The 25,836-nt window shown below is 37.0% G+C and overlaps 1 protein-coding gene across 2 annotated transcripts in view; it reads right to left on the reverse strand.

Annotated features, from left to right (window-relative positions):
* The window catches only part of Faf1 (Fas associated factor 1), a 282,221-nt gene that overhangs the window by 65,828 nt on the left and 190,557 nt on the right, over positions 1 to 25,836 (reverse strand). For both annotated transcript variants that reach the window (XM_050136195.1, XM_050136197.1), the window contains 2 exons: positions 23,338 to 23,492; positions 2,524 to 2,660 (listed from right to left, as the gene is read on the reverse strand). In XM_050136195.1, the coding sequence (XP_049992152.1) occupies positions 2,524 to 2,660; positions 23,338 to 23,492 (292 nt within the window). The remainder of the gene's footprint in view (positions 1 to 2,523; positions 2,661 to 23,337; positions 23,493 to 25,836) is intronic.

A 25,836-nucleotide genomic window follows, 5' to 3' on the forward strand; every position in this document is an offset into this window, starting at 1 on the left:
ATTTTTTTAAAAAACATTCTATAAGAAAAGGCCAGTGAGAAGAGTGGCATGCTTATGACACGTTCTGTGCTATCTGGCTCAAAAGAAAATAAGTATAGCTTTATGTCTATTTCTGTATTAAACTAGTGAAAATGTGCTGTACTGGTTGAAATTTATGAAGAATATGTGACTGTCTGCAGATATGTAGTCAGAAAATGAAGAAATCCTTTAACAGGCATTTGCAGTTACAATTCTTTGCTACTATACTCAATTGACAAGAGAAGTTTCTTCAAATTAGAGGCATGTAGAACTTCAAAGTATCAAAAGTGGGAGCCTAGCCTGTTTGGATGCTCACCTTCCTAGACCTGGATGGAGGGGGGAGGACCATGGACTTCCCACAGGGCAGGGAACCCTGACTGCTCTTTGGACTGGAGAAGAAGGGGGAGGGGAGTGGGGGATGGGGAGTGGGGGAGGGGGAGGGAGAAGGCGGAAATTTTTAATAAAAATATAAAATAAATTAAAAAATAGACTTTTTCTTCAGATAATACAGCAAAAAAAGCGCTACACTTTGTACTTTGTTACACTACAATCCATTTCAGTTTTCCCCTCAGAACTCCACTGCCTTCCTATATTATTCGTGCTGACCTCAAACTCTTGATCTGCCAGCCTCTGCCACTACAATAGCTGAGACTCTAGGTGTACAGTACCCAGCTCCATCATCTCTGAAATGATCTTTGTTTTCCATGTATAATTTTATTCCATTATTAATCCATGCCTTTGGAACACATTACTTCATTAATTTATGCATTTCTTCTGAATGTTGATACATTATGTTCTATATATTATAACTCATATATGTTATATGAATGTTGATGTTACATAATATAAAAAGTCACATTGGTTAACACCACTACTAATGTTACCAGAAACTATTTATGCTGGCAGTCTTCTAGTAGATATAATGTTTTTTTTTTTTTTTGAAAACTCAAAATTTCCCACTGGCAACAAATATATCCAGTTCTTTTACTTGAAAGTGACAGACTCACTTTGTTTATTTAATAGAAAATGTTTAACAAATGCCCAATCTACATAAGCATTTGTCTGTCAGGCAGTAAAAATGATTTCAGGGAAAGTGGGGAGAAGCAACTAGTTTAGCTCAATAATCCACACAAACGCTTCTCTTTGAGACAACTAGAGTATATTGGTTCATCACCAAACAAAAGGGCTAAAATTCTAGAAAAGAAATGTTTTCTTCTTCAAGGATATTGCTAAGGAGTCTTTCCCTTTCTCCTTGTAAGTGCATGGCAAAGAAGGCCGTGACGAACACGATGATTCATGTCAGACCTGATTCACTCTAAGACGTTAACAGCTTTAGAAATCTTTGCTTTTGAGTCAGCAGTGTAAGTGTTAACTTAGCAAAAAAGGGCAAAACACAACTAATCTACAAAAAAACACAAAGTAAAACAAAATCCCCATCCATTATAATAATGACAGCAATTGTGACCTTGTGAATTTCCTGAAACCTGGGCTTCTGGAGCCCATGGCCTACAGCTTGCAAAATACAAGCAATCACAATTTCTTTCCTCTGATGAAGAAAACTGGAAAGAAATGTCTTCACTTTCTACCCACCCCATGGAATCCGCTCCCTCGGCAGGCCTTTTCAAAAGACTGCCCGGAAAACTGCGCTTTGGAGACTAAATGCTCTGGTTAGAGAGAAAATACCTGAGCTTTTGTTTTGTTTAGGCTTTGAAGGCTCTGGAATGCACAAATCCCCCTCCCCTATCAGACTTAAATGGGGCAGAAATGAAGTACCCCAGACTCAAGCTTTTGCTTGGAACACTTGAACAATCTTTTTCCTGGCAGCACCAGGAAAAAAAAAAAAAAAAAAAAAACAGCGGAGAGGATGGACTGTTTTTATTTAAGATTCCCCATGAACACAATAGTTTTTTTACTTTAGCTTTTGTATTAGCAAGAACAACAAAAGCATTCTTTCATTTTTTTTTTTTTAGAAACAATGTAAAGTATGGTTCCATTTACAGTAAAATGTAAACTATGGTTGAATTTATAGGAACTCCACAGCTGTTTGCCTCAGGGTTGCATCTTAGGATGAAGTCACACAAATAAGGAGGGACAACCGACACGTGAAAAATTCAATTTGCAATGTATAGTCACTGGATTTTCTAGATAGTTAAAGATAAGCAATTCTTTCAACATTGCAGCTATAAATCAACAGAAATAAATGTCACATTTGACAAATGATTATACCCTAATTGCTAGTTTTAGAGAATTAAGCATTTCTGAACATTAACTTGACTATTCTATGTCCAAAGAGCTGTGCAATTTTATTGATGTATTTCTGATAGATTTTTAAACACAGTATATTTGATTTTTTTTTCATAGTACCTGAAGATACTCTTCAGGATGTTTTATATTTTAAAATGCAAGACATTTATCAATAGTAAGAAATATAGTCAGCTCTGATGGGAAAAATGATAAGGTTATCACATAGATAAAACTTTACTCCCACCGTGACATGTACTTTACCTTGTATCACATTTAACACTTCATTAGATGACCGCTTTCCCATGATAATAAGGAAAAGTGGAAACTGATCTGTTTTTTGAGTCCGAATGGTCTGTGCAATAACACTGCCAAAGTGTCTGTTGCACATCGTCAGAAATCTGAAACAAAACCAAACCAAATAAGTTTCAAACAAATCAGTACATCTGAGATGCCATTAATAATCATGTAAAGATTAGGCAGCTTGACTGACATCAGGATGGCAAATTTTACTATGTTGAGTTCTGACTACATCTTTAATGGTATAGAAAAGAAGGAAGCGCACGCTAATTGCTGTCAGGGATGACAGCATGGGGTTCTTAAGTCTCAAGTATTTTAAGATATACTACCTAAATCCTGAGAAAACAAAAAATCTTCAGGAAAGAATTCCTTAACTAGAATAAATAATAAAGTGTGGTAAACAGGTAAACCAACTAGCATCATTTAAAACTAGAGTTAGCAACATTTTCCTAAGTCCTTAGGATCAAGTGCTAGGTGGGAGCATGTTTCCTCTAGAAGTAGTAGGTCTTCTAGTTTGTACTTAGTGGGGAACAAAAACAAAAATTCTAAGCTTTTGGCCAAAAAAGCTCAGAGATATTAGCATACCGAAGTCTAGCATTAGTATTCTTAACACGATCTGGAATAAATGAAAAAACTGATAAAGCTTTTCTCTTCTATTAGAGGACTGTTTGAAATTAGCATTTCTTTCAAGAGAAAAGGGTAGCTTATGATATGTTTTCAGATCTGATGGTAAAAAGTAAATGTCATAATAATAATGAATTATGAAAGACCAAATGCAAATATAGAATGCTTTAATAAGATCCAATTTAATAAAGTCTGTAAAAATAATGGACTTTTAATAACACAGGTCACAAAAGGCAAAACAGTGGAAATTCTGGAGACTAGCCACTGGTACTAGCTTATTAATTCTTAATTATGTTCATGAAAGGCAACTTAAATCGTGTGTTTTCTTATGCCTTGTGATAATATTTTAGGTAACAACTCCTCTGAAATGTATGTTCTGGCTGATGAGCAAAGTCCTGTCGTCATACGCATTAGAAGGTAAATCTATTTGAAAAGACAAACGGTATTAAAATGTCATGTGCTCAGATTCATTTGATAACCAATTCAAAACAGAATCAAACCTCTTAATTTTTAAAGCCAATACATTTTCTGTCAATAGAAATTCATTTCAGAAATTTAGGCTGGATCTTTTGTAAAATCCGTGCTGTGACTACAGAAAGTAGATCTTGTTAAGGGCAACTAGAACTGTCAGCCAGAGTGTCAAGACAAGTTAGCACCACTGCAGTAAGTTCATTGGGAGGCAGGTTCATATACACGTTTAGTGCAGCAATAACCAGACCTCATGGCAATTTGAAATGACAAGGCCTTAAGAAATCCATTGTCGGCCAAGAAATATCAGTGCCCCCATGAAAATTCAAATCTTCACATTCCACAACTATTATGGGATAAAAGGTTCTCAAGCAGACTCAGCTTCCATACCAAATTTCACACTCATAAAGGTCGAACTCATCAACAGGGATGTGTAGATTAGGAGACTAGCAAGTTAGGGTCTCAGTTTTCTTTCTGTGTCTTACTAAAATATTTGAAGGCAGACTTGACCCTGAGCTGATCATTGGCAACCTCTAAAATTAAAGATGTCAAAAAACAGTTGGAATGCTATTTCCTACCAAAGGGAGAAAATAATTCCTTGTTGCTTTCACACCAGTGGATTGCGTGGCTATCACACAGTAGGTGCCGTCACAGCACCGGCCTCACTACTAAACAGGATGCTCCCCAGCCCTTGAGAGGAAAGAGAAAAGAAAGAAGGAACGGAGTAAGCCACCGAAGGGGCAGAAAGGAGGATACAGAAAGTGACAAGGAGACATGAAGGAGGCGAATGGTTGGGAGGGAGAAGGGAAGGGAAAAGGTAGGAAGGCAAGATCACATTAGCCAAATTCATCTAAAACCAGAAAAATGAACATGGAAAAACAAACTGTTTTAAGAAAAGGTATCTTATTTCTGTAATATTAAAAAAAATATTTGTGGTATTTTGTTCCCTTTGAACAGAACCTGGTGGGGAGGGCTAAAATTGTCCACACAGCTGCATCTTACTCTACATTCTTCAGTCAGATGTCATGGAGGAGTGAATAAATGGTTGCTACCACCATTAGATTCCAGTAATTTCCACCTCAAAGAGGGAAACAATAACCGTCTTCTTTCCTGTTATAATTGCTGAGGACACTTAAGGACCAATGACCTATCAACCACTGTTTTATCTGAAGAAGGGTCAGAGAGGTGGCTCAGCGGGAAAGAGCACTTGCTATGGAAGCATAGGCACCTGAGTATAGATCCCCATCATCCGTGATGAAAAAAGGAAAGTCAGGGTGGCCACACATCAGTGACCTCAGCACTAAGCAGGTGGAGACTAGAGGACTGACAGGGCTTCCTGTCCTCGAGACTAGAGCCAGGGTCAGTGAGAGACCCTGTTTTAATGGAATAAGGCAAGGGTTGATTAAGCAAGACACCAAGATCCTCTTCACACACACACACACACACACACACACAAGCACGCATGCACACAGACACACACCTCTCCAAAATAAAGTAAGAAGATGCCAAATCAACTCACTGAAACCAAAACCTAAAACAACAAAATTGGAAAGACAAAAGGTGATAACATCTATGGGGGCAAAATAAAGAAGTAAGAGCTAGAAGACAGAGGGACAGGCTGAGAAAATGATGAAAGTTGCCATCAAGTATACTTTATATCTACTAAGTCTACTAGAATTGCTACAAAACTTAAGAGAGGGAAGATGAGTCAAAAGGTTTCAATTTCAAGTTTGGAAAGAAAAACAAACAGAATGGCAGATGGTTAACATTTACTAACTATTAAATTTCAGTGGATAAGGTGTAGATCTCTATCTTGTCAATGCAAATCAGGATTGATTTAATTCAGAGTGTGAATACTTTAACTTCTTTCAATCAAAGTCATAATTACAATATTCACTGATATTATAAAACTGTACTCCATTACAGGGAACCTAGCTATTTAGTGGGAGAGAGATGAAAAACCTACACTCTCTTCCTTAATTTTTTTGAGACAGGTTTTTATGCTGCCTAGGCTGCTCCTGATCCTTCCACGTCCACCTTGCAAGGGCTGGGATTTCAAGTGTGTGCCACCACACTCGGCTCAAGGAGATTAAAGTCTGTAAACTTACTTTTTACCTAGTATGTATGACAGGTACTATTTTTGATTAAAATAAAATGGAGGCTTAAAAAAAAAAAAACCTGACACTATCCTATTTAAGGTGACCATAATTCTTCAATGTGATTTCCATAAGTCTAAAGGTGACTCCAACATAAAGTAGAGGGAACCTATCTTTAACACACCAATTTTCGTACACGGAAGAAATGGAGTAAGATATACAAGACATTCAAACTTGTTCTTAGTATATGGTAGGCCCTCAAAACTGGTACTTACGTTGTAAATGTTTAATGATATTTAACATAAAAAAATTGTGTGTGTGTGTATGTGTGCGTGTGTCTGTCTGTCTGACTGACTGTGTATGCATGTGGAAGCAAGAGGAAACCTTGCCAGAGTCCATGCTCTTCCACCTCATGGGTCCTGGGAAAGGAATTGAACTCAGGTTTGGTGGCAACTGCCTTTACCAAATGAGCCATCCGCTATTTAACATTTTCATCATTAATTTCATGATTAAAATGGTATGTTCATGCCAATATTTAAAATTTTTTTTGTACAACAAAATAAGTCAGTAAGTTGTTAACTAAACATAAGCAGTTAATGGTTTTACCGTCATTTGGAAAATGAAAGCGCAGAGTTGGGCAGACAGCTCTGTCAGTACAGTGCTTGCCATACATTAAGAAATTCTGAGTTCAGTTGGTGGTGGTAGCACTTGTAATCATAATCCAATGAGATGGAGATATAGGAAGATGTCCAGGGATCTCAGGCCAGCCAGCCAAGCCTAAATAGCAAGTCCACATCTCTAGGAAGAACCATGCTTCACAGAACAGGGTAGCTCCTGAGGACTATCTGATGCTAACCTCTGGCCTCTCCATGCATGTGCAAAATTGGAGATATATACACACACTTAGCAGCCCCATGAATCACATCTTTAGTGAGAGGTTATTTAGCAGATAAAACTTGTGTCTACTGATGGTCTGCTCTAATATTCCCTAATATTTTGAGTTAAGCCTTTATACACCATGTTTAAGCTTCAGATGCTCATCCATTTCTTTGAAGCCATCTTGGTTTAAGAAAGCTCTTCCCTTTAAAAAAAAAGCTCCAAGGCAGTTTTCTACCAAGGATAAGCCATTTGGTTAACATATACGTACACGTTCGGCGTTTGTTCAGTATTCAGTGATAGACAAAAAGAACTCTGAGGCCAAACCCAACGTCACCAACACATAACTAACTCTTCTTTCCTTGCCTCTTCCTTTTCACAGGGAAACTCCTTTGGCTTGAGTGTGACTTGTCAAGCACACCAAACACAGGCAAGCCAAAGAGTTATGCTTCCAATTACAACGCTATTCCTGTAACTCTGCCTCCCATCCATTATCCAGCTCTTCTCTGGCGTTCCTCTTGGAAATGCTCTTCAGTACTGCTGGGATAACCCCCCTGCCCTTTGAGGTGGCTTTGAGTTTTGTAGTCTTAAGTCTTAGGTCCACACTGAGATAGGTAAACAAGTACAAAGTAGAGCTGCAGTGATCCTCAACTTTCAGTGTCCCAGGAATCACCCAGGGAGTTTCTTTAAAAAGGCAAGTTTCCCCAGAGATTCTGTCTTGGCAGAACTGGGATGAGGCATAGGAAGCAGTGTCACTAATAGAAGTCTCATTCCAGATGACGTTCCCTTTTCAAGCATCTTTCAAGAAACCAGAATGTTTCCGCTTTAAGGCTTTTGGTTGTTTCTAAAGGCAGTTCTTAAAGACTGTAGCTTTACTGAACCATTTCACTGTTTCCTTAGGTAGCCACACAAAAAATGTTAATTCCTACTAGCTTCCTTAGTATTAGAGAGCTCCAACCTGATGTGGCACACATAAGTAAATATCTCACAAGACTATGAGACATTTTCATAGACAGAAAAAAAAAACAAGGAGTGGGAGGTTACAATAAAAAAATATTTAGGGAAGATCTCACTGAAAAGTAGACGTGATCAAAGGTTCAAAAGAGCTGAAAGATGAAGTCAAGAGCAAGCAGAGAACAGCAAACACAGAGACATTTGATTCAAAGAGTCCATACATTTAAGGTAACTAGGACCTAAGTTACTGTCATTCAGGAGTTTTCAGTTCCACTCAGTTACCTGACATTTTCACTATTTCCCTTTGCTTTACAGCTAAATAGAATTTCACTGTGTGTATTATGACATTTTCATTATCCATCCATCCATTGAAGGACATCTAGATTGTTTCCATTTCTTAGCTCTTATGAATAGAGCATGAATGAAACAACTGGATAAGCATCTATGCAAGAGGACACTGATTCTGCCTGGCATATGCCAACAGGTGGAGAGCTAGGTCTTACAGCAGATCTATTTTTAGCTTTGTAAGAATTCTCCACAATGATTTCCATTGTGGCCACACTGGTTTGTAAAGCCACCAACAGCAAATCAGGATTACTCTTTCCTGAAATCTCATCAGTATTTTTTGTCACTGGATTTTAGTCATTCCGACTGAGGTAAAAGGAAATCTCAAAATAGCTTATTTTATATTTCCTGATTGCTAAGGATGTCGATCCTAGCTCTGAATCTTTAGACTTGAGTAAATGACCTGAAGCAATCACAGAAGCCAGAAAAGTAGAAAAGGATGATGAAAGAATAGAAAGGGGAGGGAGGGAGGTACTACGTGCACGTGTGCGTGCATCCTCTACACGTGATGGGAGGAAGGAAATAACACTACGAATGTTAGGAAACACCATATGGAAACATTATTTTATGAGCTAACTTAAGAGCACACATGCAAATAGTTTACATGGAGTTAGGCCACACAGGGCGACAATGCTCCCCAAGAACCACAGACTTTCTAACAAAAACCCCAGCGTCAGGCATGGGAAAGCTCCCTTTGACGTGTTAGTCAGAGGATTCCAATAAACTCCAAGCAATAGAGTCTACTACCATTCCCTTTGCTTGCCTGCAAACCTGAAGGAAAGACCCTATTCCAAAGGACAAAACGCTTCAGACTCGGCATGTGGAGCAATCAAGCGGAGCTAGGACAAAAGCCTCCTTGAGGACTAATCCTCACAGTATCCAAAGGCGCTATGCAAGCTGCTAAGGAAGAAGAGCAATCAGCAGTCCTAAAGTAGTCCATACTTGTATAACCTATAAATTACAATGACAGGACTGGCAGGATATCCCCTAATAATTACAACAGTGTCAGACTATTACTTTGGAGGCTACAAACAACTGCCTGATTGGATCTAAAGCCATTCCACAGGAGGGATTCCATGTCCAGTACTATAAACCTAACCAGATACCTGCGGCTAACTATCTTAGAACAAGAACCCTCTAATGCCATTCCCTTAAGATGTAATTCTTAAATGCATTCTAAATACTTATCTTTATACTAATGGGTAAGTACAGCTTTATACTCACAGATCAGTACAAAAAGAATATTCTTTTTGTAAATGACAACAGACCTTTACAGAAGTCTACAGCTGGTTAAAATGCAGAGAACTAGGTGCCCAGCTTCAACAGGTACATCTGTAATACAACCCTTATACGAAGGCTCAGGGATATAGGGAAGAGGGTGTGGAAAGAGCATAAGAGTCACACACCTGCTGCCAGATAGTGTCTTCTGGACATGTCAGGGATTCTGCATTCGTGAAACCACAACAATATGGTTGCTGACACAAGGCCTGAATAACAACAACACTAAACAACTCACCAATGTGGATAGGAACATACACAAGACCAGGCGAAGAGCTAAAGGCAATCAGTGGCTGCAGAGAAAAGGAGAATCAATCTTCTCCAGAGGTGAGTCACCTGACAGGCTATCCAGTCCCAAGTGCTTAATCCTGAATACATGGACATAATAAAAGCAACACTAAATGGGCTAAGAATGTAAGGTGTGTGTGTGTGTGTGTGTGTGTGTGTGTGTGTACACCAAAGAAAAGTAACTGCAGAAACAGAAGTCATAAACTTGAGAAAAAGTGGATAAGGGGATATGGGAAGAATTGGAGGGAGAAAGGAGGAAAGAAAATTACATAAATATATTACTTATGTGTGAAATTCTGAAAAATTTAAAGTTCACAAGTAGAAAAGTATGAGTAGAGCAGAACAAAACATAAAGACAAGATAGATAGCTGTAACTACATGGTAAAAACTATTTTTTATATATTTATTTTATTTATTATGTATAGAATATTCTGTCTGTGTATATGCCTGCAGGCCGGAAGAGGGCACCAGACCTCCTTACAGATGGTTGTAAGCCACCATGTGGTTGCCGGGAATTGAACTCAGGACCTTTGGAAGAGCAGGCAATGCTCTTAACCACTGAGCCATCTCTCCAGCCCCCGGTAAAAACTATTTTTAACAAAAATCAAGATATAAATGAAAAAAGGCCTCTGAATTTCAAAGCTCATTACAAGGCTTAATATACAAAGAATTTTTATAAACTATTAAGTAAAAGATAAGTTAAAGACATACATTCACAGTGCTAAAATTAACTTATGAGTTAAATCCTATTTATTTTTAATTTCCCTAGCACATAATCTAAACTATTAAATACAAACTCCAGTCAGAGACCAGACTGTTGTTTGGAGACTTTGAATAGTGGAAGCCAAAATAGTATGTGTCCTTAGAACAAAAATCATTGTCCCGTCATATATCCAGTAGACCTTTCTGTTTGCTGACTGGTAAAGTACAAAACTCAGACAAAATGTTACGTAGATTTAATGCCCATTGCTCTCTTGTATAGCCCTTGGAGCAGCCTTCTCTATTATTCCTTTCATCTAGGATTCTGTGATCTACATTTAAGAAAAATTAAGCTTATCTCTTACTACAGGTAAACAGTACTTCTTTCTATCTTCCTTTCTTTCAAGGCACTGAGGGAAGACAGGGTTTCTCTGTGTAGCCCTAACTATCTTGGAACTCACTCTGTATGTAGATCAGGCTGGCCTCGAACTCAGACATCTACTTGTCTCTGTCTCTTGAGTACAGGGACTAAAGCCATGCATTGCCATGCCTGGCTTAGATAAGCAGTGCTTATTGCAAATATCTGGGGGAAGAAAAGTGTTTGATTTCACAATACTTCTGTATTTGGGAATTTTTGCATAGACAACCAATTGAGTTGTCTAAGAATTCAAAATATTCGAAAATCTAGAATTTTTTGGGTTGCCAACACTACAGGTTTTGGATTTCTAGATTAGGAATGTTCCAGCTAAAATGGTAAGAAAGAGCTGGTTACTGATGTAAAATTTTTGTTCCCCTCGCCCCAAAATTGCAAATTAGTCCTCCATAGCTTAACGACTCCCCAGTTATTAAACTGTCAGGTCTCAAAGCCTCTTTAACTAAGACTTGGTTTATAAATAACAAAGAGACTGAGAAGTGACATTTGGGGGGGGGGGGAAACGAGAGTAGAAAATAGCCATCTATTACTTAATGATAAACAAATGGACAGAATAACTAGGATAGTAAAGGAATGGTAAGGAAATAACTATAATCTGAAGACAAGTGTGTAAAAAGCTTGATTTTAAAAAATAGTACCAGCAGACTGACTCTCAGTTCCCTGCGAAGTCTAGAACAGATGCTTACAGGAAAGGTGAGTGAATGCTGGTAGGCTGCCAAGACCATGAGCACGCTAAGCTGGACAATCTGTGCACTTCTGAAGGACAAACAGGGAGCTGCTTTAAGGGATCGTTTAGGATAAGATTCAGAAACACAGGCTAAGCTGAGTAAGTTCATCTGTCACTGGGGAGAGTGGTCTCAAAAACTTAACTACCTGCCTTTGTCTTCGGAACATTTTCATGTGTCTCAGACAAAAATCAAATACATATATATGATCAAATGCATTAAGCACACGATATCAGACATTTAAAATGATTTATTTTGGGGTGCACATGGTGTGGAGTTAGTTCTCTCCTTCCACTGCTTGTGTCCTACAACAGGCATGCCACTTCCTGAGTCATCTCACTGGCCTACGGCATTTAAAAATTATTTAAAAATACATTTTAATTTAAAAGTTTCACATTGAGCATATGCCTTCTCATACCCTCATCTTTTCCTTCTTGCCTTCACTTCCTGTTAACTCCCTTTGTTCTCCAGGTTCACTTCTACTACCATGTCATATGATACTCTATTTTTATAGAGGTATTTTAAACCTAGGAATCACAAATGAGACAAACCATGGCATTTGTCTTTCTGGAGTGGCTTACCTCACTTAATATGATTACTATTAGTTGCATTCAATTTCCTGCAAGAAACATAACTGTTTTTTTTAAAAGGCTGAAAAACTTTCATTATATATACAATGCCATATTTTCTTTATCCATTCCTTTGATGTTGGACACCTAACTCTGCTAAGGCGAAAAGTGCTTCCATAGCCAGTGATGTGATAGTATCCCCATGATGAACTGACTTGGAGTCTGCTGATAAAAAGCTAAGGAAGGTAGAAATGAGTCATATGGTGGGATCTATTCAGATTATGAAAAAACTCCATGCTGATGTTCATAGTGCCTAGACTAGTTTATATTTCTAGCAACAATATAGATAGATGGTTTCACTTTTGTCCACATCATGGTCAGCATTTGTTGTTTTCTTAATTACTGTTATTCTGACTTGAATAGGATGAAATCTCAATGTACTTTCAATTTCTCTTTCTCTGATGGGTAGTAACGCTAAACATTTTTCATATTATTTTCCTTCCTCTGTGTGTGTGTGTCGGGGAGGGGCAAGCCATGCTATGTGGATTGTTTACTGAATGCTTCTCTATGATAATCTGTGGAGGTCAGAGGACACACTGTCAGCTCTTTGCTTCCACCTTTACATGTGTTCTGGGGTCCAAACTCAGGCCACCAAACTTAAGTATCCTTTACCTGCTGAGTTATCCCACTGGCCCTCAAATATTCACTGCCCACTTCAACGCCATGTTTGGACAACTGTTTATTGTTCTATTTATTGACTGGGTTGTTTAGTGTCCTCTGCCCTCTGCGTAGTCTAGCTAACAATCCTGACAGATGTGAAGCTGGCAGATTTTGTGTCCCATAGGTTGTCTCTTCACTAGACTGACGTTTCCTTTTCCATATAGAAATTTTTACATTTCATGAAGTTCTCTGTGTGATGACTGTTAGCCTTATTTCCTGAGCTACCTGAATCCCATTAAGAGTCCTTGTCCATGTCTGTAGCTTGAAGTATTTTATCTCTGAGTTTCAGAGTTTCATGTCTTAGATTAAGGTCATTTTGATCCATTCAGAGTTGGATTTTTGTGTAGGGTCAGAGATAGGAATCTCATTTCATTCTTTATGTGTGAATATTCAGTTATCTCTCACAATTTTTTGAAGAGGCAATCTTCTCTCTAGTAATTTTGGCTTCTTTGTCAAAATCAAGAGGCTGTTTGGATTAGTTAAATTATTATTATTACTATTTTTATTATTATTGTATGTGTATGCTTGCATGGTGGTGGTAGGTATGTGTGGTATCCACATGTGTGGGGTCAGAGGACAAGTTAGTAGGGTTGATTCTCTTCTAATTTTATGTAGATTCTGAGAATTGAACTTCTGATTCCAGGTTTGCATACCCAATAGCCTTACCCACTGCGCCATCTCACAGGCCCAGCTGTGTGGGTTTGTATCTTAGTCTTCTATGCTAGTGCCATGCCATTTTGGTTACTATTATGCCAAACTTTTTATTTATTTTTACCCATTATTTCTTTTAATTCTAATAACATCTCTGAGGTATGTGATTTAATCTCCAGTTTACAATATGGAAACTACATCATAATAAAGGTTTACATAAGTTGCTCAAGATCATCATAGTTACCTTGTAGTATAGTTAGAATTTGAATTTTGGTATGGATTAAATTCAAAACTCATCCATATTCTCAATTATCATTCACTCTTAGAAAAACCAACAAATTATACTGAGACTCACAACAAGAAAAAAAGTGAAAAAAAATTCATAGACCACTGGCTCTTATTAAGCTTATACTCTAGCGGGAGAGCTAGAGAATAACCATTACAATGTCTGTAAGTAATGGCTTGAAATGGAAATGAGAATGCAATCAAAGAAAATGCTGGACAGGAAGGCCTTTTCTAGACAGGTTTCTGAGACCTTTCTGAACAGGGAACATTTAAGATGAGACAGCCAGTATAGAGAAACAGGATTACTTGTCTTTTTGATGGCTTCTGTGACTGGGAAAGGAAGTAGTAGGCAGTGTAACGTGTTTAGTTAATGAAGAATATGAATACATATCTGACCCAGGCCAAAGAAATATTGGTGTGTAGACAATATAACTAAAAGATGACTACTTTAGGTCAGGTATGCTATGCACACCTTAGATCTCAGCACTCAGGAGGCAGAGGCAGGTGAACTCTGATTTGAACAAGACCAGCCAGTATACATAGTAAGCTTCATGGACAGCTGGCGAAACCCTGTCTTAACTTAAAAACCAAAACACTAATTTAGTGCTGAGAATATGCCAAGGAAAGGAAAACAATCTACTCAGGATTCTCTAAATTGTGATTACTGACTGAGCCAAAGCAGATGAAAACATTAGGTAGCTTTTTAAAAAGTAAACAATTAAAATTTATCATTTTTCCTGGCATTCTAATGCTAACAATTTCAGAAATATAGGCATGTGTTTGAGGAAAGGAAACAAAACTTGTTCCATAAATGAGTTACCTAAGCACATTCAAGAGCATTAGAACTTTTCCATGGATAAGGGTACTATTTGGTAATTTAGATGGTTAAAATTGTTATTCATTAATATTTGTCTATGCAGACTGACTAGCAAATGCTGCACAAACCATCAGAGAAACCAATTTTCACATAATTTTATATGGTTGAATTAACATGATTCTTTTATAACTTTGGTTGACTTACCAGCATTTATGGAAGAGGTGACATGTGTTACTGATTTAAATGATATAGAACCTTTGATTAGTAAAATTCCTTCAGAAACTATAAATAAGAGTTGACTAATAATAATGCCAGGTATGGCGGCAAATGCTTTCAATCTCAGCACTCGGGAGTGAATTCCAGGTCTACCTGGTAATCTATATAGCAACTTCCTGTCTGGGAGGAGCATGGTCCTGCCTCAACTGAAATGGGTGGCTTTGTTGACTCCCCATGGATGGCCTTACCCTTACTGAGTAGTGGATGGGGGTGGGTTGCGGGGAGGTGGTAGAGAACAGACAGAGGGAAGGAGGGAACTCTACTTGGTATGTAAAATGAATAAAAAATAATAATAACAAAAAAGGTTTCATGGATGTAGCCTCTCTGACATCTCTAAGAGATGAAAATTTCATGTTCCCTGGCTCTTACAATCATTTGCAACCTATCTCTCTTTTTTTTTTTTAAAGATCCTTGAACCTTAAGTGCAGGAATTATGTAGTAGACCAGAGCAACTTAGAACTGAGACCAAACAATTTTTTTTTTTGTATTTTGATTAGTCATGATTACACCAGCAGGCATACTAACATGGAAGAAGGAAAGTTCATAAGGCATCAACCATAGACAAAGAACTACAAGCAACTGGGGAATACTGAGCAGCCCTCAACTGGTTATATAATATCAATGGTCAGCCCTGAATCATATTCACATAGAGAACATAGGGAACACGAGCAAGCTGTATGTATGTATTCAGTATATGTGTGTGCACACACGCATGTGTGTGCTCATGTAACAATAATTAAAGAAAAAGAGATCCTGAATTAGAGAAAGAATAGTGGAAGGTGGAAAGGAGGGAGAAGATCATGTAAATATAATTTCAAGAATAAAAAATCATTAAAGATAAATTTAACAGCAAAAACAACAAAAAGATTAACAATGACAGAGAAGTTATAAAAGAATTTATACCTTTTTAACTTCAAACAAGAAGGAAAGCAAAGAACATGATGGATTATATGTGTTTCAAATATTTAATTTTAAATATCTTTTAGAATTTGTTTCAGTTGGTGATTCATGTTTTTGAAATAAACACTGGGTCAAGTAACTGACAGAAATATTTTATGACTTTATATATCCTAAAATATAGGAAAGTGAGCCACTGGAGGTGAGTACTTACATACACATAAGTACACTAGAAGTAGTCAGAGAATCAGAAAAAGATTTAGCCACAGATCACAAAGGTGCCAAGACTTGGTGTTACACTCAGACTTCATGTATCTTGAAAAGGTGAAGATGCTTTCAATTTTGTACATCTAAATCATTCAAAGCACATAGGACTTAAGAGAAAGCACACAGAACAATTTAGTTGCATGATAAAAAAGGATTTGATACAAAATATAAATTTACAGTGATATGCCTTCATACTAGCATTTCAATAGTATTTACTTCTGTACTTCTCCTTTCTAGCTAATCTCATATAGACTGCCCACTGACAACTAGAAATTAAATGCACACTCCCTGGATAATATTAATTAGATCAATATGGAGGAAAGATGGGCTTTCCTACCACAAATGCTTTTCGTCCAATGCAATCATGTACCATCAGGCAGTTGTAACTGCAGGACTAGGAAATGGTGTGGGAAGTACTGAAACTGGAATTAGGAATGACTTATAAACTAGTAATTTTAAATTACTTCAAAGGATATTTTAAAAGATAATAAATTTTTATAGGATAAAGAATGTACTACACATGGGTTAACCATCATCTGCATAGAGACTAGCTTACTCTAATAACAGCGCAAGGCCATCACCTTTCACCCATTGCCCCTGTCCCTTCCTTTCAGTACTATTAGGAAAATACTCACAAGTGCACTCCTGGGCAATGCTGAGCAGTAATTATGACTTGCTGACAAAGAGATATGAACAATTACGGAGCCCATTTTGAAACCCTACACTAATAAAGTCATTAGATGCTGCCCTTGCCATGATCCTTCTAAAAGCTTCTGAAGTTACAAGAACACACGGCATTGTTTGCAGGGACAATTGCTGCTGGCAGAACGCAAACCTTGAGTTAAACCATGCTGCAAATTGATCTTGACATTCTGTTAAGACCGCCACTAAAAATCAAAAGCAGAGGAGAAAAGGAGAAAATGAGTGGGCAGGATGTAATCATGGAACAGGAGGGGTTCCTCCTCACCTTCTCTCCTCCCTCTTCACAAAACAAACCAGGGAGAAAATGACAAACTCTCCTGGTGTTTTGGAACCTTTATTTTAAAGCATTAATTAAGCCCCTGACCTGGGATGTTTAGGATGGCAATACACTTCCTTTAAAGGTACTGGAAGGAAAATGTTGCACAAAGGCAATAAGGCTGTTTAGGAAAAATTATTTGGAAGTCCGGCATGCCGTCTCTCTGGAAGTCTTAGTACCCAGAGCACAGCACATTCATTCGTTTTATCAGACAACTCTGCAGAATCTTTATTTGCTCCTAGGGTACCAGCTGGAAATTAACACTCCTCTTGTCTTTCACGCAATCCTTGCACCTGGGCCATATTTGTTGGATTAAATGGAAGTATAGAGTTAGAGTAACATCGTCAGTTAGGCTTCAGCCAGGCATGAACCACTGAGGAGTTTGGAATTAAGGATAAGCCACTGTGAATATGACTAATTACTGAGATGGAAAATACAGATGAAGACAACCCACTGATGATGAGTGCTTTAAGTCAATTAACTCTTGCCAAGATTAAGTAATGTGGAAAACTATCACCTGAGTATTAAGGCTAACAAGTACCTGTCATCCTAACAGCAGAAGTTTTGCATGAACTTGAAATAACAAACCCAAGGGCAGAAGTTCAAAAGCTAATATCCCCAGGCAATGGAATCATGTCCGTGAACACTTGTATTAACTGTGCATATGAAATTTAATAGAATGATGTGTGTGTTCCATGCAATCTGTATATCGTGGGTACTATCAGACATTCCTAGGTAACTTTTTGTAGTTCCTTTCAACACTCTTTAGAAAATACTGTACAATGCCTGGTTTACCCCTCTGTGCAAAAACATTAGAAAAACTTACACAACCAATTTTTCAATATTCATAGCTGTCAGACTATTTAATTGGTACTACACTAGTTAAGCTCAGTGTTTAACTTTAGTTTTGCTACAATGAGATTTTGAATACCACCATCTACACTTGCATTCTGAGTACTGATAAAAACAAGAGATACCCATTAACAGACACAGATTCCTGGTTAATACTGTGTTTGCGTATGCCACAGTTGTGATGTGATCTTCCTTAATGAGGCAACTTCAGTCTAGAACCTACTCAAAGTAGATATCCTTCATGTTACTGTCCCCATGTACCAAATAAGTATTCAAGCAGATTTAACAGAAGCAAGGAAAACTAATAATTACTGTGCTGGTGCTTTATAAAGCATTATTCATGGTAATTCGATAGTGCTCAAATGAAATGTACTTGGCCCCAGTACATATTATTGATATACATCAATATCAATATCTATCTATCTATATATACACACCACCGTATGGACAGTCCAATACTCTCGTCCCATGGAGTTTTACTTTCATTAGTGCTACCACCACTGCAGGAGGTTCAGTGCAATCTCAGAAAGGCCCATTTTGAATGACCAATTGCTTCTGGGATATTAGAGATTTGGTAAAAGATGAGGAAAAATTCTGGAACCACTAGATGAATTCATCTAGGTTGGGAATCAAGCCTTTCTCCAGATGGCCCAGAGACATGTGGGGCCAGTAGAAAACAGTGTTAAGTTAGGGCATTTTTGTTGTTCTTATTGTTCATTTTGTAAGGGAAAGGAAGACTTTAACTTTAGTCTCATGATTCCTATTAATGGCTTCAGAGGAAGATGACACAATTAGAGACACAGCAGTATTTCTAATTTTCTTGCCATTATTCATTTTTAACAAGCCTGCGAGAGATTATTTACTTATTAGCAATATAGTACTTACTTTTTAAAAGGGCATTGTGCAAAGCAATGAGATTACAGACACAGCACCCCAGATGATGTGTGAGGGATGACAACCTATCAAGGAAACAACACTAGTAATGTTAGAAAGCCTAGGGATATCATGGGAACATATAGAAAGAGCATTCACACAGACTGAGGATATAGGAATAGAGTGGGGAGATGCAAGATTTCTCAATGGGAACATCTGTTTTAGACTTGAAGTAATCATTCGGCTATAGCCAAGCATTTATTAAGAATAATTTACTAATTATAATTTAATTTACTAAGAATATATTATACTAAAAAGTTTTTTATTGTATTAGCTGACTCCATGATATTTTTCAGTTGTTACACATCTCAAGAGACAACCTCTGCTCTACTAAGTATATGCTAATATTGGATCAAGTCACTAATAAAAACGTCTTTGGATCTGTCTATCCCAGATGGGTGAAGTTAATTCTCAGCCTAATTCATACCATACAGGTTTACATAAGCATGCTGGTAACGCCATCTCTATGTCTACAATTATCTCAGCCACTGACTCCACTGCAGCACTTAGTTTTGATGTTTTAAACAGTAGTACACTTTTGCACATTTGCAAGCCAATAAAGCTAGGATTGCTACTAACATGCATATCTTTAATAGAATGAGTAAAATTTGGAATTTTACTTTATCTTTCTGTGTATCATCTCTTTCAAGTCCTTCTGGGATCTACTGAGGTACAGCACCTCACAATGAGTTTCACTTTTAAATGCTTTGCACACTTTAAATTACAAATTATGTATTTTTCTATTTTATTAACTATTTTGAGGCGTGGTATGGTATGCTGTTTAACGTATCATCTTCAGTTTTTCAGCATCAATTCTGGTTCATACTAAGCACTCAGCAGGTATTTACTCAGTGACTACACATGGAGGAATACACCTTGTTTTCCCGGCTCAGCGGTTAAGTGCTCTTACAGAGAACCCAAGTTTCACCCCCACCACTCGAATGGGCTCACAGCCATCCCTAACTCCACTTCCAGATGACCCTACACTATCTTCTGACTTCCATGGCCACCAGCCATACTGTTGCCACAGACATGTAAGCAAAATATCCAAGCACAGAAATTTAATAAAAAAAAGTTTTAGATCTATCTGGAACTTATTTATAGAGCTTACTTAATTAGTCTGGTCCTTTTTAATTATTTCACTTACAAGTATATCTTATATTTCTATCAGGAATACTGGTCAAATGGAAAGTGAGGAAATAATACCTTCTAGCACTTCTGAAGACTACCAAGGGCTTTTTTTTGTTTATTTCTGTAAGAAAGAATGGTTCTAATAATCTAACTAGACTATAACAACACTACGGACTTTTTTTTTTTTTCTTTTTTGGTTTTTCGAGACAGGGTTTCTCTGTGGCTTTGGAACCTGTCCTGGCACTAGCTCTGTAGACCAGGCTGGTCTCGAACTCACAGAGATCCGCCTGCCTCTGCCTCCTGAGTGCTGGGATTAAAGGCGTGCGCCACCATCGCCTGGCTCACTACGAACTTTTCTAACTAAGAAAGCATATTTAAATAAGAGCCCTTGAAATTATAACCAACATTTTTAGATGAAATCAGATACAGGTATTTATTTGCTAAATACTTACTGAATTTCTCTCAAAAATATAAAAAGAGCTTTGCTTAATAAAACAAGCTTTCCTTTATTTCCTTCAATACGGGAGAGAGCAGATAATAATCAATAACACTAAAGTTTGGTGTCTCAGTTTAGATTTGGAATGTCCCATGGTCAATATAGAATTTATCTCAATTATAATTTTATACAACTTATTACAATTTTATATTGACATAGGTTGCTCTACCTACATATTCAACTTATTTGAATCACTTTAGAATTGAAAATTCAAATCAACACAAAACATTTTAAAAAATGTTTAATAATTCATTTCTTGGCTAGATGTGGTGCTGTATACTTATAATCCCAGTACCCAAAAGGCAAAGAATAAAAAAATCAGAAAATTTAATTTATATTAGTATGTGGTGCTCATATCTGTTAAACAAAAACAAAGTATTCAGTTAGCTTAATAAATAACCTTCACTTGTCTTCTATATAATCTAAGGTTCATAGTAAATTGTGACTAGAGGACCTTCTAAGGAACTTAATTATACTATTTAAGTAAGAAAGTATTTAATCAGCAAGTTCATTCTCATCCTGGATATCAATATCAAGAGGTGTAACATCTATTTTAGTCCCAGAAGTCGCTGCAGGATTTGTCTAAATAGGACAGCTAGACACGAGACCAGAAAAAACTACTATGAGTCTATTAGAAAATATTCTCTATCTATTATGAAGAGATCACAGTTTAGGACTGGCTTCAGTTGGTAACATGCTTGGCAAGTGTGTCTGAAGCTCTGGGTTCAACCCCCAGCACGACACACTGAGTTTGGGGTCAGCCTGCTTTAAGTAAGGTAGAAGTCAAATAAGCAGGAAGATAGGAAGAAAGGAAGGAAGGAGGGACGGAAGAAATGAGAAAGGAAGGAAGACTGACCGGTGCATAGGCAAATATAAATCTCAAAAGGAAACATATAGCAGAAATCTCACTTCATGGGAAAATCCGTTGTCTTTGCGTATGTTAATATCTCAATTCAGATCTCTAGTAATACACAAATGATGCCCTTTTAAAATGTAGCCCAGTGGTCAATAAATAATAGTACAAGCAGCATTTAACTGAATGAGAATGCAAGATAGGCAATTTGACAGTCAAAGTTAAAAGAATCAAATGATTGATGCAATCATTTTTCCTTTGGATAAATGTGATATAAAATTTCCAAGAAGGAAATTCAATTAAACTATTTTCTTTCAATGAATCTAGGATAGGTAATAACAAATCTGTGGAAATAAATCTACCTAATTACCTTACAGTTTTATAGATCAAAAGAAATCCAATTTTGCTGTTTGTGAGATATGCTATTTTAATGAACTTTAATCTAGTATTTATAAAATATGTATTTTCCTATTTGCTTCAGCAGTAATGATGGGGCTGTTCATCAACTGTAGCTACAACAGTCTACTCAGTACTTCGTATAGAGGACCGGAACACCTACATTTAACATTCATTTTAATAAGTAATATGAATAGAAATAGCTTTTTGAGAAAATACAATAATTATTTTAAATTCCACAAATTATTCATTCTTTTTCATTGCAATTTCCCATTTGTAGTTTCTATCAATGTTTATTAAGCTGGTTTCCAGATGTTTCTTTGTTCAGTCTTTAGTATCATTTCTTACTTTTATCACAATTAATAACAGACACCATATATTTTAAAATGTGGATTGAAACTGCCTATCATACTTCATAGTCACTTCTGCAATTCACTGTGAAATAGTTAAACAGAACCTTTATTTATTTTTTTTAAGTGTCATGAGGAGTTAATAGGACACAGCTGTACTGGCTCTTTCTAATAAGCAGCTTCTGTCGCTTTGGTCACCACAGGTGTCTCTGTAACCTGCAAACTCTTATTACTAGTGTATCAAAGTTGTGCTACTTAACAGGCTTCTTTAGTAAAACATAACAAAGCAATTACATGGCTGTTGATTGCTAGTCATAAAAAAAACCCTCAAACACTGTTTTTCAAAAGAAACTACACCGCAATTTTTTGTCATTGTAAAATAAAAGGAACTAAAGAATTAAATGGAGGATAGAACAAAATGACAGCAGGTAGCCAGCTGAACTTAGCCACTACAGATGGTTCAGAAATAGTGTTTCCTTCTCCATCAAGCTGTGGATAAAAGAAAAGGAGGAGATTCCTTACTGCCAGTGAATGGCAAAAGATTTAGCCAAGTCTTCAATCTATGTATTTTGCCTCATGAAAGACCTTAGATGCTGCATTTTTATCTGTTTTTGGCACAGCTTTTCATCACCTTTAACTGAGTGTGAATAATAATCTGATTTAATTTAAACAAATACAGGTGCTAAAGGTTCTTTATTTATGTATAACAGGGAACATTTCCAAGGCAGAGCCAAGTCATCCTAGGAAATTTCCTAACCATTTGCTTAAAGAAATGAAGTATTAGGTGAAGAAATTGCTCCACCACTCGTATGCCTCATGATTACGGGAAGAATCATCTTTCTTTTCAGATTCAGATTACATAAAATTAAGTCTGAATAATGACCAAACCTTTAGCCAGCCATAAAATAATAAAAAGACAAATCAAATTATTTCTAATTGTTCTACAATTGCTTGTTAAGTAACCGATAGGTTTGCGTTCAAGTGAATTTATTTAATCTTCCTCTCTGTTTAAAAGTCTGCGATTCTGACTGTGTTAACACACCCAAAGTAGCATGTTGGAATGTTATGGCCACATGTGTAATTAAACATGATGAAAATGTATTTCAGAAAGGATACTGCAAGAGGCAGATAATGAAGAATTACTTATCACAGATATCATGATCAGCAAACTCTGTTTTACGCTGACAGCTAGGAAAGGCTTTTTTCCTCCTATGGAGAATATAGATGTCCTGCTGGCTATGTGCAAAAGAATGTGTGCAATAAAGCGATTAGATCAATTAGTACATGCTAGAGTAAAGCTATTACCAACTTCACTGAAGTAGTCCAGAATGTCCTGCCTTCTTCACTGATGTTATTTAAAAAAAAAAAAATCTTATCACTATAAAACATTCACAAAGAAAATAAGTCAAATGCACCGAGGACTTAATATTTTTGTTTTTTAAATAAAAGCTCAACTTATAGCTTGTGAAAAATATTATTACCTTGCTCTGTTGGCGTCCTTTGTCAGATCCCAAGCCCAGGTTATGAAATTTTGACTCAGATAAGAAACAATGGATTCAGCACAGAGCATTTGTGAGCAGAACACGTTGGTTAGTACACTTTCGTCATGGTGGAGGTAGATAGCAAGAAGCTTTCTCTGAAAAAGAGGACAGAATACCAATCAGTTAAAATATCCACTAAAATAAGATTTCTTGAATTCAAGAGAGGCTCAATCAATGCATATGAACAGTAAAGTCAAAACGAAATGCTATCCCCTGAAAGAGCACCTTATCGTCAGAGTTTTCAAAACAACCACAAGCATTAATCCATTTTTTTCTTATACTCTAAAGAGATTAGAATGATTGTATATAGTTTCAGAGACCACAATCTTGGGTTTATATTAACATGTGCAAGCCTAATTTGACCAGAAATTGCCACAGAACTGTACTTTTTAAAAAAATGGACTTAACATTCTTCACATTTAGTGTATGTACACTGTATTAACTCTATTCACTAAGATAGCAAAATCTCTGAAAAGTGTTTTACTTGGAAAAAGTCTAAACTGGATTTTTACTTTAGTTAAACTGATACTTTGAAACTTATTACACGTGCCTCCAGTAAAGTCCTTATTTAAGAGTGTAACATTTAATTGTCATTTGAGAAGAAATGAACCCGCTCTCTTAAAAGGGTCTTCTATGGCAGCTAGACAGTCAATAACATACCTGAAACTAAAAAGTAAAATTCGACAAGACAATTTATAGCATGCTAACATTAATAACAGCAACCAAAGGACCTGAGTGTTTGTTCAGTAACTTCTTAGTACTACTGTATAGAGCAGCTAAGCTCAAGAACTACCACAACTATCAAGGAAAGGAAAGATAACATTTATGACAGGTGATACATATAATAAGGAAGACATTCATAAGGAAATAAACTTTTGGGTGAAATTCTGCCAAAGAAAGATTTCAAAGATGCTTGGGACTCTTTCTTTTCCTATTAAATAAGGATGTAATGACAGTAAGTGATAACGTGCTGTTTGGAATTCTCTACAAAAGGAAGCCTCGAGCCGGGCGGTGGTGGCACATGCCTTTAATCCCAGCACTCGGGAGGCAGAGGCAGGCGGATCTCTGAGAGTTCGAGGCCAGCCTGGACTACAAGAGCTAGTTCCAGGACAGGAACCAAAAGCTACGGAAAAACCCTGTCTCGAAAAAAAAAAAAAAAAAAAAAAAAAAAAAAAGGAAGCCTCGAAATGTAAGGCTCAGGCTGGAGAAAGGCAAACAAAGTCTGACACTTGGAACAAAATTGATTAAAAGCCCAGATTATAAAAGTAATAGAAAAGTAATCATGAAAATCAAAGCAAAATTTTGTACCAGGTGAAAATAACTAGAGTAGATAGAGTAAGATTCCAAAATCATCTATTGTGTAAAGAATATACACTCTTACTTTTGCAACTGTTATTTATACAAATCTCTGGAGTGTATCTGTAAAGTGGGTATTCATATCCTCATTTGCATATGAGGGAAATCAAGTTTAGAAATGACTTATCTGAACTTCCGGCTAGTTAATAAGAAATTCAGCTAGGATGGGAACCTAGACTGTCTTAAGTCTAGTGCTGTTTCTACTACTAGAGTAGTAGCAGGAAGTTGGGCACACTCTGTAATCAAGAGCCATGTGGGGGTACTCAGTCATTAATATAGAGAAGGCTGAATGCAAGTGAGCTGAGCGGAGTCTGAGACAGCATGCAACTGGAATGAGGACAGGACTCCTGGCTATGAATGGCTTGGCTGATCCCATCATGATTCTAGGTGTTAATTAGTTGATTCTTTCATTCAATAAGCATTTGTTGAAATTCCCATTATGTCAAACCAAGAAGGAAAAAATAGACAATAAATGATCAACAGGAAAGACTAAGGGATTCTTCACCTTTGTAAAGGACTACAGATAACAGTCCCAGGGCTTCTAGGAAGTTTGTAATCAGACACATTGTTGGAGAGATACTTATCAGGCAAATTCCACTCATCCTTAAAGGCTCAAGGCAAATGTTTCTATGAAACCCTCCTTAATTCCCTCAGTCTTAAAAGCTTCCTTTTCTGGCTGGCGTCTAGCTCTTCCCATTAGTATTATAAATGTTTACAAGTTTCCCCTATAGACAAAGTCTCTCAAGGGCCAGGGCTGGGTCTCTCAGTCTTTTTTTGCATCCTTAGACTAGCATAGGTCCTAGCCTGTTAGATGAAATGAACTCAATAGTGATCTTAACAACAGCCCTCTGGCAAAAAAGACACCAAATGTCAGAGATAAATGCTAAATCTGTTTTTTATTAAGTGAATCAAGAATACTTGGCTTTAGAGATAGGTGAACCTGGCTGCATTAACAAATTTAGGGCTACTCTTCTTAGCTTTCTAGTTGAACAGACAGAGGGATGTCAACCTCTAATTTGTCTTGATTATATCTCAGCAGCTACGTTTAATGTGAGTGGGGACAAGAGAGCTGTCCACTTTTAA

Source organism: Alexandromys fortis, unplaced genomic scaffold (genome assembly GCF_014885135.2).
Source record: "Alexandromys fortis isolate MF-2015 unplaced genomic scaffold, M_Fortis_MF-2015_v1.1 scaffold_13, whole genome shotgun sequence".
NCBI lineage: Eukaryota > Metazoa > Chordata > Mammalia > Rodentia > Cricetidae > Alexandromys > Alexandromys fortis.